Consider the following 17,152-nt stretch of genomic DNA (forward strand, 5'->3'; position numbering starts at 1 on the left):
GTTTTCTTGGAGGAGTTGAGTGCGTGCCTTCTTGCGGCCAGGTTGACTTGATCTCAGGAGGGCTGACTCAAACTTCTTGTGGAGCCAAAACCAAAAGTTTCAAAATTCAAATTTTCTCTTTCAACCCGACATGAACTTCCATGTCATATATTTTTTTTCTTTTGACAATAGCATTAAGAACATGCTTTACAAATACATCAATGGCTAAAATAATAATTATGAAGACTGACCATAGCTACAAAATTCAACACACCCTCTTATCTAGAGAGGTATTCATAATGACTATCTAGATGCTCTCATGTTGACAAAAATCTCTAAGAAAAGGTTATAAAAAATTTATACCACAATTGGGCCTACAATTGTGACACATGGTAAAACAACTTACCATAATTTGGTCAATAATTGTGACACATGGTTAAAACTTACCATAATTTGGTCAACAATTGTGACACATGGTGCATCAATAGTATCAACCAATTACCATAATCTGGTCAAGCATATTTGACGCATGGTAAGTTAACAACATCAAGAGTCTACCATAATTCTGGTTGGTACCTTTGACACATGGTGCATTATCACCATAATTCTTGCTGGTATTCCTGACATATGGTAGATCAACCATAATTCTGGTTGGCACCTCTAACACATGGTGTATCCTCACCCTAATTTTGGTTGGTACTTCTAACACATGGCACATCATTAGCATGAACTAGTTGATGGAAACTTAACTAAACTGAGAGGGGGGGGGGGGGGTGAATTAATTTAGTACATTCATGGACATTAAATTCTGATTATTTTTCAACAGTTAAATAAACTGTTAAATGAGTGGAATACATCTCATGAACAACAAATTTAATATATAACCAACATTTCACATGTAAATCACAACTTAACAACCTTCATGAAATCATAAAGTCAACACACAAAAACATCACATATGAACTCCATATATTAGTGGAAACCCATAAAGGGAGAAAACCACGATTTTGTTATTGTTATGATTCAAAGGAAAGGTCCTATTCCCTTATTACATCCGATTTTCTGTAGGCTCCAACCTACAAGAGTTGCTACCTCAATTTCTTTTGGAAGCTTCAACTTGCAAGGAAGTTCCAACTCCCATCAATTTTCTACAGGCTACAAGCCCTAGGAGGAGGCTCCTACCTCAACGGGCTCCAACCTGTTATTTATCAAGCTACAACTTGAAAGGAGACTACAATCCCCTAATATATACAACAAACAACATGTTGGTTTACCAGGTGTATAAATCTACATAGCTCCATCTCTGTCTCTGCTTCTCCTCAAATTTGCTTCACATCAGCTATATATGTGCCAGGTTACTAATGAACAACACCTCAATCAACTCTCACATTCTTTAACTCTGTAACCATTTAGCGTTCCAACCTCACACATTTTATAAACAAACTTTGATGGATGTTGATATTCCAGACATGAATATGAAGTGAAAACACTTGTCTCTTTGCATTGCACTTTTCCAGCTACAATCTTCTGCAAATCAAACTTGCTTGACTTGCTCTCCAAATGAGGTCGAGTTTCTCCAATATATAGGTTTCTTTTGACGTCGAATTACCCTATTTAAGGCTGACTTGGTGGAGGAGGCCTAGAATACCTAAAATATAATAAAATAAATTTCTTTTTTGACAAATAAATCCCAAGAAAGGGTCTTTACATTATGATATGGACAAGGATACTTGACATAAACCCTAGAAGCCTTGAATGGAGGCTTTGACCTAGAAACAGTTGACCCAAGCATGAAACCCATGCTTTAATAAGTCAATTTAATAATAATAAAATTTCATTTTTTCTTTCTTTTGTCAAATAAATTATATTGTGACTTAAATACATTTATGAAGATCAAACCTAGTTACATTCTACAACAGGATATACTTGCCCGTTTTACATGTGACAATGCCCAAGACAAAATGTATTTCCTAGATCACTAAGTTATATATAGGTAAAAATGATGGATAACTTGTGAAACTGGAAGGGGCAATATAGGATAATGATTGTCAAAGTCGTATTTGATGATAAAGGTCAATTTTAATGGTCCAACTAGCTATCTAGAATTAGGACTCTTGATTATTTGTATATGCAATCCTTTAAGTGGGAGATTTGTTTAGAGTTATTTACTTAGCACTTTATTTATTTCCCCATCTTTCATTTTTTGTTTGATTTCATTTATCAAGTCGCTCTTTTAAGATTTTCTTAAACAAACATGGGACTTATTACCCACCACCTGTGGGTAGTGTATATAGGAGAAATGTTTTCTGCTAGATGCTCCTCAGACAACATCCAACAACCCCTTGCAACCACCAAATAATTCGACATGCCATTATCTTTGCCAACTGAGCTAGCCATGTGGTCCGTCGCCCACTTGTAATGATTGTGTGTTTGAAGGTGGGCCTTCCGACCTTGAAGGTATGGCTTTTCATTGGTATAGTTGAGTAATTTTTCTTACTTGTCATGGGCACTTTTGGGCATGAATTGGTGGGGGGATTCAGTAGAAAGAGTGGGCTAGGTTTGTAATCTTGTCTCCACTGCTTGATTTCGTGGTTAGCCTTGTATCCTAGTCCAGTGGGATATCCTTTACTGGCCATTAGCTGTAGGGTTGGCACTACATGGGAAATCCCAATTTTGGTTGTGTGGTCCCGCTTCCAGACACCATATACATCACTCCCTTCCACTCATGTTAGCGCCATTTATCTCTTTTCCCCAATGTGGAAAAAGTCGAAGTCGGGATTAATTCGGCAAGGGTCCAAAAGTTGAAAAACTCGTCAAAGTAGGGAGTTTTTTGAAAAAGTCGGCAAAATTAAAAAAAACAAGAAATTATTCAATTTATTTTATTTCTTTTAACATCTAGAGTATCCACAACATCAAATAAATGCATTTCCACATAAACATGTGAAGTAAGCTAATATATAATATGTATATGAAGTCTAGTGCTACATCACATATCAAAATAGTGAATCAACTCCTGAATTTTGAGTCCTGTCTGAGTCTCAACTCTCAAGAGTCAAAATATCAACAAAAAATATAATAAATGCATATCATGAGTCATCTAAAAGTCATCAAGTAATCAGTCATTGAGATCCTCTTCCCCTTTTAATTTTTGTTTCCGCTAATTGTATTAAGAAATAAGTGATGCATGTATTCAGTAGATTGTAATCTGCTTGGGTAATAAGGTGTCAGGTGGTAGGTCCAATGAAAATTAACAGTGAGTATCATAGTAGATGTGAAAATTAACGCTTGGTGACTCCAAGCTGCTTATTTTATGAGAAAACAGTAGATGTCAGATTACTAACCTAGCCTTGGCATCTATTATTCAAAAACTATTGGAGGTAAAATCCACTTCTGATACATAACCTTTCCCCACATTTACAAGGAGTTCACCACTAAAGAAGATTTCCTTTCAAAACGTGCTCCCATTGCAAGAAGGATCTTTGCTGTCACAAGATTTCACAAGTACTTTGTCCCTGTCTGAAAAATGGGTTCTTTTTTGAGGCACTGGTTTTGTTTTTTTTGGACGGGTTGTTGTTATTTGATCTTCATGACCTCCTCTTTGTTGTTTCTTTCGGAAGCATTTAACAACTGTAACAATGTTTTTGATGGTGTGGGGTTCTTTCTACGGAAGACTGTTGTATGCCTGTCCTTTTGGTACTTTTGTAATCTTTTGAAGGGGCAATGGTTGTTAGAGTCTGGGTCACTGAAAGCCTGGAGCCTTAGCTAATGTATACTTTGCGTTCTAACTAGAAATATGAAGTATAAAGATTTGTTTTTCCTTGGAAAACAAAAACATATCTTAACCTCAAAACTAACAGATTACAAATGAGAGTACTATGCTCGCAAGAAGTATGACAAACAATACAATGCAATAACTTGAAAATGCATGGATGGAAGCTTCAATTCACAGTTTTTTCACCTTTGCGGCCTCTTTATCCGCGCCCTGGGAAGGGAGGCAAACTTTTTGGGTCGACTCCCGATTAAATCGGGAGTATAAGGAAAAAATCGGGATTTTTTCCTTTGTGAAAAAGTTGCCAAAAAGTCGGGGGATTAAATCGTTTAGTTCAAAAAATCGCATTTTAGGATTAAATCGCGATTTTTTGCAGACTTTTTCCACACTGCTTTTCCCATCTGGGTTCACATGGGTTCACTGGGTCCACATAGGGCTAGTCTCCCCCTCCCCTTGTCCACACCTTGGGTTGGGACTGGAACAATGCCTCAAAGGTTGATGCAACTAAAAAGAAAAGAAAAAGCATAATTTGGCTTCTCTCAACAGGGAATGTACCACAAAATGCAAGAGATGGCCGGGACATACGAATTTAGCACGTGGGCAAAAACCAAACATGAGCTCTACCTCTTATCCATGGCCATCACCCTGGTTCCTATGGGCCCTAGATGAGCTCCCTCTGTCATTAAGGAACCCATGATTGTTCCAATCCCTGGTGGGTGATGAATTGCCCCACCTTAAGGGGGTATCCACTGCTATATATTACACATCATGCTCTCATCCCCTTGGAGCCCTAAGCAGTTATGAAGAAAAATCAATCAAAGGCAAAAGGCATATGGAGAAGGGTGGAAAAACAAAGGTTGGGGTAACTCATGTGCCACGATTTTCTCCCTCCTACACTCATATGCCCAGGTGTGTGTTGATTTTTGTCGCTTGGGAGGTACTCCAAGCCTCGAGGATCGAGGGTTTGTAGGAAGGAACTCCACAAGTGGCCTTGTGGGCTTGAAACCCAAGCCTGATATTTTGCACCCATCGATGTTTGGGCCAAAACCATGATGATATTTCGACACGTGATGGATGAGGATGATAGTACTCATTGAGATGAATCTGACACATCAAAAATCATCCAATTTCGAGTTGTCGTTGAAGAGTTATTAATTTTTGAAGTTATGTGTGGGCTAATTTGTTAAGGAGGCGTGTCGGCTAGGTCTAGTTTAACCCTCTTGACAAATTCATTGGAGCCCTCTTGTTGGATATAAATAAGAGGTGAGTTTGGAGTTATTTTACACATCAAAAGGTGCATCAATCATCACAAGGATCTCTGAAATATAGTGCTAGTTTGTAGCAAGGGAGGCTGAGGTAGGTAGTTGAGTTTGTGGAGATATTCTCACTGTTTTGGGTGCGGATTTCAAAGAAGAAGAGCCATAACTCTCAGCCTCAATGCAAGAGGCAAGAAGGATGGCTTGAGGGAAATTTGTGACCATAATGAAGCAACCCTACCTTGCAAATGATGGGCATTCCTCCTAGCACGTGTTCATTGTGGCAAATGGACATCTTGCAGTGATAGGTGGCAAACCTTTATGCCCTATGTTAGTCTTCATTGGAGTAGCGCAAGAAGACCATAGTCGGCATAAGTCCCTGAGTAGATGAGGAGCAACAATGGGTAGATTGAGGTATTCACAAGTGAAGCTGTGAACAACTCAACAAGAGTCTTGATGTGTTGTGCCCTTGATGCATTGAGGTACAACAAGTGAGTAGATTTATAGACGAGGTTCAGTGGCTAGATGGACTTGGAGCATTGATAGAGGCAGGAGCTACAGATCGAGAGTCACTGGATTGGGCAGGTACAAGGTATGCCCAAGAGGAGTTGAGAGAGTGTGCTACATCAGCGAGATGGTCAATGTATTTTGTATGGGTAGATTGGTTGTCAATGCGCTGACACCAAGCCCTAGTTTTGTGTCTTGTATCAGTGGATGTATGAGGGCCATTATCCTTGGTATGAGAGCCCTACAATGTTCTACTATATGTTGATTAATATAACCAATTTGGGTTGAAAATTGTAAAAAATGGTTTATATTTTGTGCATGTGTGATTTACTGCTGTTTATATTCAGCTGTGCAAAGTAATATCGTTGTGATTCTTGGTTTGGTAGCATGGTAGCGTCAAAGATTTAAGATTGTATCCTAGCCACCAAGGTTGTGGAAAAACAATAGTGCGGGCTTCCCTTATTATAGCTACTCTTGCACCATGACATGTGGTCTGGATGATTCCCCTGATCCCCACTCTGTTCCATTACTATATCATTTGCCACCTACCACTTAAGGGATGTACCATGGACATGTCACCCCCTTTAAAGGTTGAAACCACCTAATAAGGTTCTTGATTAACTCCCTATTGAGCTTGGAGACACTTGTACATGTGAAAGCCCACCATGGAAGGGCATGCCACCATGACGTGCCCTATTGATTCCATGACTCGTAAGCTCTTTTACTTGATTATTCTAATGATTTTTTGTATTGGAGGGCAAGGGGATGCATTGGATCTTATGCAGGATTGCAAGTGGGTCTCCATTTGGGTCTTGGTCTCCCTATACGAGGTCCTAGCCCTCCAGAGGGCCATAGTGGCACTTGTAGGGTGAGCATTGAGAGCCATGGGCCTCCGCCATAGCAGAGACTACTTCACGTATTGGCAACACCAGTCATTGATTGCTTGTGTTCCACCTTTTGGACGAGGACTGTGCACCTAGTTCACCATGCCCAACTAGCTTCACACCTTCATCATGCAATTGGTAGACAATCCAAGGTCTAGATGAGCACCACAGAGGGCTTATGATATAATCCTAGTCCTTATGGATGGTTTACAAGCATTTTCGATCCACTTGGAGATCCATGAGGATGTCCCCATGCCCCTTACAACCACTTGGGGGCACCATAGGGATTTTGCTTGGAAACAAGGGGCCAACCTCTTGTCCACTATGTTTGAGCTCTCTTCTCACATCATGGCACATTTTCAACTTGATTAGGCCTCCTCAAGGATCCAACGACTCACTTTATTGATCATTCGACCCTCTTGAGAGGCTTATTATTATGTTATTGAGCTATCATGGTGGGCTTGTCGCCAAGGAATGTTGTTATTGCACATTATTTTATTATTTGGGGCTAAAATAGGCCTAATTAGGAAAATCGAACTCATTAGTGATTGTATAAATAGAAGTGAGGTGATTCATTCTAATCATCATCACTTGGATTGGATTTGTATCTCTTGAGAGATTTTTGCACTTTTTGCTAGGTAAACTTTTGGAGCTCTCTTGATGCACTATGATGTTTGGATTTTCGGTAATGTCTTTGGAGCTTATTTCTAATGCAACGTTGATGAATGAATATACTCTTTCTCTCATGTAAGTCAAAGTTTGATGCTATTCTTGCTATTTTACTGGTTTATTGCATGTTATGATTATCATTATTCATGTATGGGTTAAAGTATATGCAAAATTCTTCTGGGAAGCTTGAATAAGTGATTTAATGCATGTGTTGTACTTGAAGAGAGTGGGTGAATGTTTCTAGAGGTACCTCTTAGGTTGAAAGACTTCGAAACTTCATCTCTTTGACAAATTTGAAGTATAAATCCCTATTGACCTAGTTGCTACCCTTAGAAAGGCTAGCAAAGATCGATTAAGGCTCCTTAGCACATGGAATTCTCGATCTATGTGTATCTTGATTCCATTAAGCGGAAGCAATAAGGCACTGATCCTCGTATCCGTTTTGGTGGTCAAATTTCCCTCTCTTTTATTCACTTTTCCCAATTCTAGGCCTAACCCTAAAAGGTCTCCTAGGGCATCAAATGAAATATTTTGTAGGCATTCAAACACCTTCAAAATTGGTGCACAACTGCGCTGGGGTCTTCTCAAGTGATTCGCAAAATTTGAGCACAATCCGATGGTGGAATCTGGAGATGTCATAAGCCCTAGCTCAAGGATCATTTCTCTCCCTAGACTGATTTTGTGTTAGTGTCCTCACTTGGATCATTGCATTCAAATTTCAAAAGAAAACTAGTTCTTTGATCTTGTTCTCTTCCCTAATTAGGTCAAGCCCTCTTTGTTCGATCAATTCCATACACTTGGCCTAGTTTGGGTCCACCTAGTTTCTTTGTGGTCCTACAACTTTATAACTCAAATTCCACAAGGACTAGATAGAATCCATTTCTCCATAAGGATCCTTAAGTCTAGGAAGCTCCTTGTCAAGCCAAATCCTCTAACCCTAGGCCAAGGTATTCTCATAGCCCTTCTTAGAGAGCCGATCACCTTGCTTCTCAAGCAAGTAAGCTATTTAATTGAGTCTATCTTGTGAAAAGGATTTAGGAATCACTCCTTATTTGATCATTAATTCGTTCGTCATTGTGATTCCTCTTATACCGGGTCTCCTCCCATCGGTGAAAGTCTGTAAAGAGCAAGGAACCTTAGTTGAGGTGACATTGCGTTATCACTCCATTGTTGGCCCTTGACCTAGTAGTTGCTCTGTAGGATCCCCTCCTAGGACCCCTGCTAGTTTGAGTGGTAACATGACATAGGGGTTGCAACCCTTTTAATGAAGTAGCATAGTTCTAGCTTTATTATTTTTTGATTTTCATTTTTTTGTGCTCTTTACAAGTAGCCCTATTTTCGCTTTTCTTTGACTTAGGCTTACATTTCTCTACATTTTTTCTTGACTAGAGCTTGCTGGGTGACATTTGACAAGTCAAACATGAGTAGGGAAATGTCTTTTTTATGAATGGAATAGAAGTGAGAAAAGGGAAATGGGAATTGTTAAGTATGAATAGTATTTAAGGTATGTTAACGTGACAAGATCATTAATAATGTGATTAAGCTAAGGTTTCCATGACACTTATTAGGATATTAATGCCTCCTATCACCATAGTACTATGAAGCAAGAAATAAGATTGCAAGTGTTATGAAGTGTTATTAGATTACACTTTGTTCTTACCACATTCATGATGAGTATAGAGGTTATAGCACCACATTTAAGTATCAAACCCATACAATTAGAACATGACCATGCATAAAGAAAACATATTGCAATTGTCAACTGAGGCATGAGGATGGAGAGAGTTAGTATACCATGGGTGAGGCATGTGGTAATGATGGAAGTGTTGTAGCTGACGGGGCACAAGGATAACATTTGTATTTGACTGACATGAGCAAGGGATCTCATGTGAGTTGGAACATACCACAATAGTTGATTGAGTGTCTTTGGGATTGTTGCCTCTAAAGGGGCAACACTTACTATATTTTCATTGCATTGATTCTCATCTTTTCCCATTTATCATTTGAATGGTTATCTAATTTTATCTAGTGACTTTTTTTTTGCCTTGCAAAAGTTAAAACTACTATTTGGAGTGATAACTTTGTTTCCATATAAGTTTGTTAGCCCTCAATTCTGGATGTATAAAACCAATTATATCTAGAAAACTTGGGACAAAATTAGATTACGAGTCACTAAAAGGCCATTTTGTGAAATATAGTAAGAGATACTTTTCTTGAATAAAAACGAAATGGGAGTTTACCTTTTATGGTTTATCAGTTTGTTGAAAGTAAGTTATCTCCTCATTCATTCATTAAGAGAGAAGTTGGTTTCCAATGATTTATATATTCCAAAAGAAAAAATGTGTCATCTTAGAGATCAATTAGAAAATGAACATTTTAGGAGTTAGAAATCAAGAGCACCTTCTTCGATGTTGAGGAGCTAGAAGATGCGACAAAGATGTATTTTGAAAACTTAAAACACAAGATGCAAAGACGCAATTGATAAAAGCTTATTTATTCAATACGGTTTTGAAGTTGAAAAGATGACAAAGTAAAAGCCTATGTTGCACACGGTCTTTTACCCTCCACCCCCAAGGATAACTCTTGTACTCTACATTCTCATGTTTTAGGGACTTTAGAACCCTTAGGAGATGTGTCCAAATTGTTGGGGACTTTATTGGCAACTCGGGGACTTGCTAGCCTTGTCCAAGATGTTTTGGGCAAATTGTAAGGATGTTTCAAGTAGATTTTAGGGATATTTTAGATAGATTCCAAGGATGTTCTTGGTAGATTTTAGGGGCTTTCTGGGTAGATTTTAGGGATATTCCTAGGATATATCTTTATTTTTGACAATCATGAACGTTGGTGATTGGATGATATGATCACTTTTCCCATGCAATATTTTTATATTACACTGAATGCAAATCTGTCATACAAGTTGTAGCTCAAAACAAGGGTTTTGTATAATGGGTTTCTCTCTAGGTTTTAAAAACATTTGTGCTTAGGGGTGTGAGGAGCGCCATAAGGAAAGAAAGTTGAGAAAATAATGTTTTTCTCCCTTAAAAATGATTAATGAACATATAGAGTACCCTAATTAAAAATATTCTTTGCTTTAATGGAGAAAACACTTCTACCTTTAAATGAAGAAAGTCTCTTTAAAAATATAACGTCTTCTTCCCTACTTTTTTCCCTTATATGAAAAATATGGGAGGGGATTTTGAGCTTGATCCCCTCTAAATTATCAAAATTCCTTTCACCAATCTTTGTATTGAAATGATTAATAAGATGGGCAAATAAAAAAGTTGTGTGGTCTTCGAAGTATGCTCATTGTGGGAAAAAGGAAACCCTAGCCCGTACTTGAGTTTCTTCGTTCATCATTTGTATATCTTCTACTTTGATAAAAATATTAGCATCTAGTAGTGTTCTAGACACTCCTATAGTCTAGTGTCTAGTGACTGATCTTGTTAGTATCATTGACCTTTTGGTTGGTTGTGGACATTAATGAAATTTTCTTATGTATCCTATATATTTGTAAAGGAGTACTTGATTTCCTTTTATTAGGAAAGGGCAGATCCTACCAATTATGTTGTTGTAATTCTACTAGACAATGTGCAAATTCATATCTCATTAGGTGTCATCCTTAGGTTGAAATATATTGTGAGCAGATATGTAATAGTGGAAGGTGGGGCACATGCATAGTGAAACATATTTGGTTATGTGCAGTGTTGAATTGCAAGTGCATGAACTATCCAAATGAACATATCTCAGGGTGCTAGGTCTTGTAGATTCTATCGTGAACCATGAAGATATTTCAAGGCCATCAATTCCAACAAAAGCATTGTCTATGTTTCTTAGAATGAAGGCCATGGGATGCTAGTGGTAGACAACAAAATTTGCTTAATTGCATAAACCATTTTTCACAATTGTAAAAAATGAACGTTGCTTGTTGTTAACAACCTTTCTATGAGATTCAAGAAATACCAGCCTTGTGAGCTAGGCTCTTCATTGTCATGACCTAGTCGCTGTACTCCCAATTGTTTTCTATAGCTCACAAGATCGAGTAGCAACCATTTACACCAAGGGACTTGGTAGAGAGAATTTTTAAGTTTTGAGATTTGTTGGGAGTCATTGAAAATAGAAGAAACATTCAAGAGGGGGAAAGGTTTTACACCTTGTTTATTATTTTATGTGATAGGTCCTAGTGTTAGTGTATAAATTCATAGAGTGAGTGTTATAATAGAGTGTAATATTAGGACAACTTAATGACATGTTAGAGAGATAATTATGACAATGTATTGATGGTGTAATAGACTGAGTTATTCCGTACAAAAATAACAAAAGGTGTCTCCCCCTTGTAAATGTATAAATTCACCACCTGTGTATGACGTTCACAAATGCATAAGAAATTTCATTGATTTTTTCACGTGTTTACACACACATTCATTAAATTTAACAATTTCACTTGTTTGAAGTAAGGTGAATGAATATTGTTGAATGCGATTCCTTCAGCCTTTAATGGATCTATATGATGCTTTTCTTGGGGTTTCAACCAAGCCTTTGGTGAAGCTTGATATCGTCCAATGCTCATGGTTTTTATGTATGGTGAACAAACAATATTGAAAGGGGTGCATCTTGCATAGAAATTTGAGCTGTACCATGTTGTTATTGGGGCTTCCACATAGCCTGTGTATAATTTGGGATTGTCTAGATCCACTTCCATGTCCACATGACATTGGACATCCTTGCATTGGAATTGAGTAGCTATCCAATGATTCACACTGTGAGACAAATGGTTAGATTTTTGCTTTCTTTGTTGGTTATGCTAACAATACAATAAGTGGCACTTCACACTTGACTTTCTCCAACTATATATAAATGGTGTATTTTGGTGCTATGGTGGTTTCGTTTGTCACTACACAATGTTCTACATTTGGCTCGACAAATTAATGGTCTTGTAGTCTTGTTAAACTTCCTATATAGGGAAATTGCACTAGTTTCCCTTCCTTTTTGTTATATTTTTTCATCCATTTGTTTGTTATATTTATATTATAGTGAATTGGACTCAATGCTTGTTTTCTTAGGTTTGTCTCTTGAAAAAACCAAGAGATAAGGCACAAAAATGAAATAGTCAAAGGTGAATCTTGAAAAACAACCACCATAAATCTCCTCATTCATAAAATGCCATTGTAAATACAATTTTATGACTAGCTAATTACTTTAGATTGAGAATCTAGAAACGATGGGGGGAATGCTCTTTAGTGATCTCAGTGATCCTTGTTGAGGTTGAATTTGTGAAAAAAAGGACATGTTTCAACTTGTGTTTTCTTGCTTATATTCTCTATTTCACTTGTGGTCAGGGTGATTAGACAATGAAGTTTGTGTTTTAAACATTTTCTTATGTTTTTTAGGCTTTTCGTCTTTGTTTTTTTTTGATGAAGGGTAGATTAGTTCATTCTAAACTCTTGTTCAAATCTTGATTTTTTTTTTTTTTTTAATGTATAACATTCTATTATAACACATTATCTTATTAATTGTATGCTATCTAGTGACTAACACTATGTAGGTGTTCATGGAATTCTCTAGCTAAAATGTTTTTATAGGGAGCATTTTGTAATCACATTTTGATGTAAAAAATATTATGTTTAAGATTAAACAAGTAATTAAAAGTAGTGTGATGGTTTTTTCAGCTTTCATTGTCTTCAAAGGGTGTTCTCGAATGACATTTAATATTTCCTTGTTGATTTTATAATTTGTGTCCCTCAGCTTTTTGCAACTCAATCTACTTTCTATTTAAAAGAACACTATTCATTTTCTTAGGAAAGGTCATCAAGTAATTGATTTCCGAGTCAAGGTTTGCTCAATTAAACTCTTGAAAGCACTTACTATCTCTAGGTTATGTTTTAAAGGTTATCTGTCCTTTTCTTACTCACTCAGGTAATGTCTTACCAACCAATCCTTCTAACGTGGGTAAGTTATAAACTTACTTGAGTTCTTCCTCGAGATTTGTGAAGGTTTATATTTGGATATGTTTCTCCTTTTAATTAGAACATGAATAATATTATAGCCTATAACCATGTCTATTTAGAAAATAGCTTATGTCAATACTGTTTATCCCAACTTAATGCTTGATGTAAATCTATTTATTCCAACTCAGCTTTTGATGTTTCACTTATATGTGTTTAGTTTATATCAAAATTATAAGGGACAAGTGACGTGCAATGACAAAACTAGTAGATAGTTTATTTCTAAATAACTTTATTGCTAAGAAAATTTAATTGGATGCATTTTTTGGTGGGTTCTTTCTTTACCATAGTGGGCTCTAACCTTGTGTGTTCTACCCTAGTGGGTTGTCTTACTATACTACGTAATCTACACATACATCTCCTTATGCTTGAGCCTAAGAATTCCCCGCATTGGTACCGCTAGCTTCCTCAATTGTTGCTTCTGACTAATTCTTATATATATGTTTTTAAATTGTTCAACTCAAACGAAGGGAAGAGTATTATGCATTTTTGTTTAGAAAGGAATAATATGCACTTTAGATTGTGTAAGTAATGCTCAGTTGGTATATTATTAGATTGTTCATTTGATATAATTATATTATCAAATATGTTTTTAATTTGAATGTTTAAGCATTAAATAGTTGATTTATTCAAGACAAGCTATTCCTTTTGAATAATTTTCCATTTGGATATGTGATTTTCTGAATTCTTTGTCAAACAATTGTTAGAGTGAGAATCTTGATGGCTTGGACCTTGCAACACTTGATGAATTACAAAGCCTCCATGTTGATGCAATTACGAAACTTTGCCATGCAAAGGTATGCCTTAATTTATCATTCTCTCTCTCATGCAATCTCAAAGTCCTACAAATGCAAGCATCCACATGCATTTTGTTGTTGCGTTCTTCTTTTGTGTTGTTGTTATTGTGATACTTACAACTTAATGTGTTACATGTTAGGAATAAAATGCATGTACACCTCTTGTTATAATGAATCAAGTTATTATTTGGCAATTTCATTCATAGAAGATGCATTGGCTCTAAAATGATAGCAAACTCCAAACTGTAATATTCAATACACACAAAAACAAAAGACATAATGGAACAAGTGAATTCATATCTAGGGTTAAACAAATCCAAAATACTACCTTAATCACTATATTATGTTTGATAGCAATCAATCAACATTAAAGTCGAAGAATAATACTTACTACACTATTGGATTATCCTAAGGCATTTAGCAAAACTAGAGAATCAATAATATATTATATAAATAAGACCTATACTAATTGGCTAAGAAAGAGCACCATTGCCAAGACAAGGCTGCAATAATAGAACAAGAAATAGAAACCTAGTAACAAACATCAAACCGGTCCCTTATTTGATTGGATGCTATCTTAGTGTTGAAAAATTGGGTAGCTTTGGTCGGTATTTTCCTTGGCAATTAATGGAGAAAATTCATATTTTGAAGTTTGACCAAGTCAGCCCTAAGAAGGACAAGTTGGCCAAACATGTGAGAAAAGACACCTCCAAAACAACATATAAATAGAGGCTCGTTGGACTTATTTGGACACACATCACATCACACAATTCGATTTGAAATTGAGAGGGGACATCCACACATGCGAAGGGATCTAAAGGAGAATTTGTTCTGTGTTGGACAACCTATCTTCTTTTGTATGACCGTCATTGACTTGGAGAGATTTCTTTTGCTTTGATCGAACTCTTTGACTGTGTTGTAGGCCAAGCATTTCAGGAATACTTCGACTCTGTTTGGCCACATCCTCTATTTTGTTCTGGGCTTGTTGATTGCAGGTTGATCACAAGTCAAGCCTGTGATTTTGATAGAAGATTTCAAGAGTTCGTTGAATGATGTTTGACTATCTTCCATGTTAATTTGGCAGCTCAAGGACAAATTCCTTATATTGGACAACCTTCCTCATCCAAAGAATACCCTACTAGCCCTTGGAAGAATTTAATTTGATCAAGGGAAAATATTACTTTTAAGGTGAAACCCACACACGCACAAAAGTACAGGTTGACCTAAAGGACAAATAGGGTCTCCTCCACATATAAATACATATCATGTCACATCACTTTGGAGCATCATGAGCACTTCACATCTTCTCTCTCTTGATTGATTTGGTTTGTACATGTCTGAAACAAGGAGGTCCAAGCTCACACGTGTGAAGGAAAGGAGGCATTTTTCTATTGACTGTGTTGACTTTTTGATTGGGACAGTTTAACCAACCTTTGACTTGGCATATTTTGACTTGGTTTGACCGAATTTGGATCTTTTCTTGGAGGCTGAGTTGGCTGCTCCTTTGACCGAGTTTTTCTAAACTCTTTGACCCATGTTGACTGCAGGTCGCGGCTAGGTTTATCGTAGGTCAAAAGTTGAATTTGACAAAAATTGTATGGGATGAAGTTTAACAATTTTGACTGCCTTTGACTAATCTTGGAAGGACAAATTTAATGCTACTTTGGCCGAGTTATTTTGAGCATTGTTGATTTTTGACCGTTGATTGATTAGGGCTGCTCTATTGTTGTTGACTTTGACTAGAATTGCAGATTTGACTTGTTGACCAAGTTTGACTTTTGGGCTCATCTTTTGTATATTGGTTGGTTGTTTCCTTGGCTAGTCAAAGGTTTGACTTTGGCTCTTTTGTTGATGAATTGAATCATTGTATCTCTGTTGAACATTTGATGACAATCTAATAGAGGAAGAATTTTGAAAGAGTTTTCCCCCTTGTGGGGTTTTTCCTTGGTCTTTGACCAATTACTGTGTTTCGTTTGTTCTTGGCTATCTTCAATTGTGCATTGGATTTATTGTTCTATCTACAATTGCTTATTATTACTGGAAGATGGAATTATATTGGACAAATCGGTTGCTAATTGAAGAAGAATTGAAATAAGTGATTGTGATAAGCATAAAACGCTAGAAAATTAACATTCCATAGGCCGAAATTCGACCCTTCTCTAGCAAATCAGACTTGACCAAAATTGACTCTTTCTTTCTCTTCATTCACTGGTTTGACTTGGATATTTGTTGAGGTCAGATTTGAAATCCTGTTGATGCACTATTTATGAACATAATTTCTCTTTCATAAGGAAAGATTGTTTGGGTTTTCCTCTTGTGGGTTTTTCCCTAGCTATAAGCCTAATCATTGGTCTCTCTTGTCTCTTGTTCAATGTTACTTGGGAGCAGGAGCGGGAGTGAAAACGTGAGTGGGAGCGAATCTGGGAGCAATTTAAATATATATATATATATACATATTTTATATTTTTTAATTTTTGATACATATATGTCAACAAAAACATGTAGAATGATGAATTAGATATAAAAAACATAAAAAAACATAGATTGATCATTGAACCATATCACATCAATCATCTAGATTCTAGAAATTATAATCTTCATCAACCATGTCCACAAGTTAGTAAAATACATATTACAACTGCAACATATTGAGTCTCATGAATCATGATTCATCAAATTCAATCTTAAAGTTTCAACTTCAAGCTTTCAAAATTGAAAATTCAATATATAACATTTATCATCATTGATCACCAAAGTTGTACTTGTAAGCTAAGTTTAACCATTACAAGAAGTAATATCTTAGATATTTCTAAGTCCTAACTTCTAACTGTTAACATGAAATGAAATGTTATAAAATGAAACATGAATAATGAAATGAAAGGAAACAACTTTAGTCTTTCACGAAGCATCATATTCATAATTCACAATCATTACCAATGAGTTATAATTGCCAACTTCAAACTTCAAAATTTCATTGTCACAGTCATATATTCTTTACAAAAAATATCATTATGATATGAAAGAGTCAAGAGTCAAGAGTTAAGGACTCAAGACTCAACAGTTATGAAAACTAATAGAAAATAGAAAAGACAAGTAAACTGTAAATCTACATGTGGCCCTTGCCACGAGAGTCTCCAGGAGTATAAGCAGGTCGTGGTGGTCTTCTAGGAGTCTACCACACAGATCGACGATCAGAACTAGAAGGCACATGCCCTCCATGTGAGGGTGTAGATGGAGGTGGCGACAACAAAGGAACAAGACTCAGACCTCGAGCACTGCTACTGGATGG

General features: G+C 36.6%; 1 protein-coding gene across 33 annotated transcripts in view; it reads left to right on the plus strand.

Moving 5' to 3' along the window:
- The window catches only part of LOC149252728 (kinesin-like protein KIN-7E, chloroplastic), a 370,076-nt gene that overhangs the window by 241,700 nt on the left and 111,224 nt on the right, over positions 1-17,152 (plus strand). For all 33 annotated transcript variants that reach the window (XR_016266978.1, XR_016266981.1, XR_016266983.1 and 30 more), the window contains exon 24: positions 13,774-13,863. Coding sequence is in view for 9 of the 33 variants with exons in the window: in XM_089459767.1 (XP_089315893.1) it covers positions 13,774-13,863 (90 nt within the window). In the remaining 24 variants the exon portion in view is untranslated. The remainder of the gene's footprint in view (positions 1-13,773; positions 13,864-17,152) is intronic.

Source organism: Pinus tabuliformis, chromosome 7 (assembly GCF_031772625.1).
Source record: "Pinus tabuliformis cultivar Carrire ecotype Pingquan chromosome 7, CPIR1, whole genome shotgun sequence".
NCBI lineage: Eukaryota > Viridiplantae > Streptophyta > Pinopsida > Pinales > Pinaceae > Pinus > Pinus tabuliformis.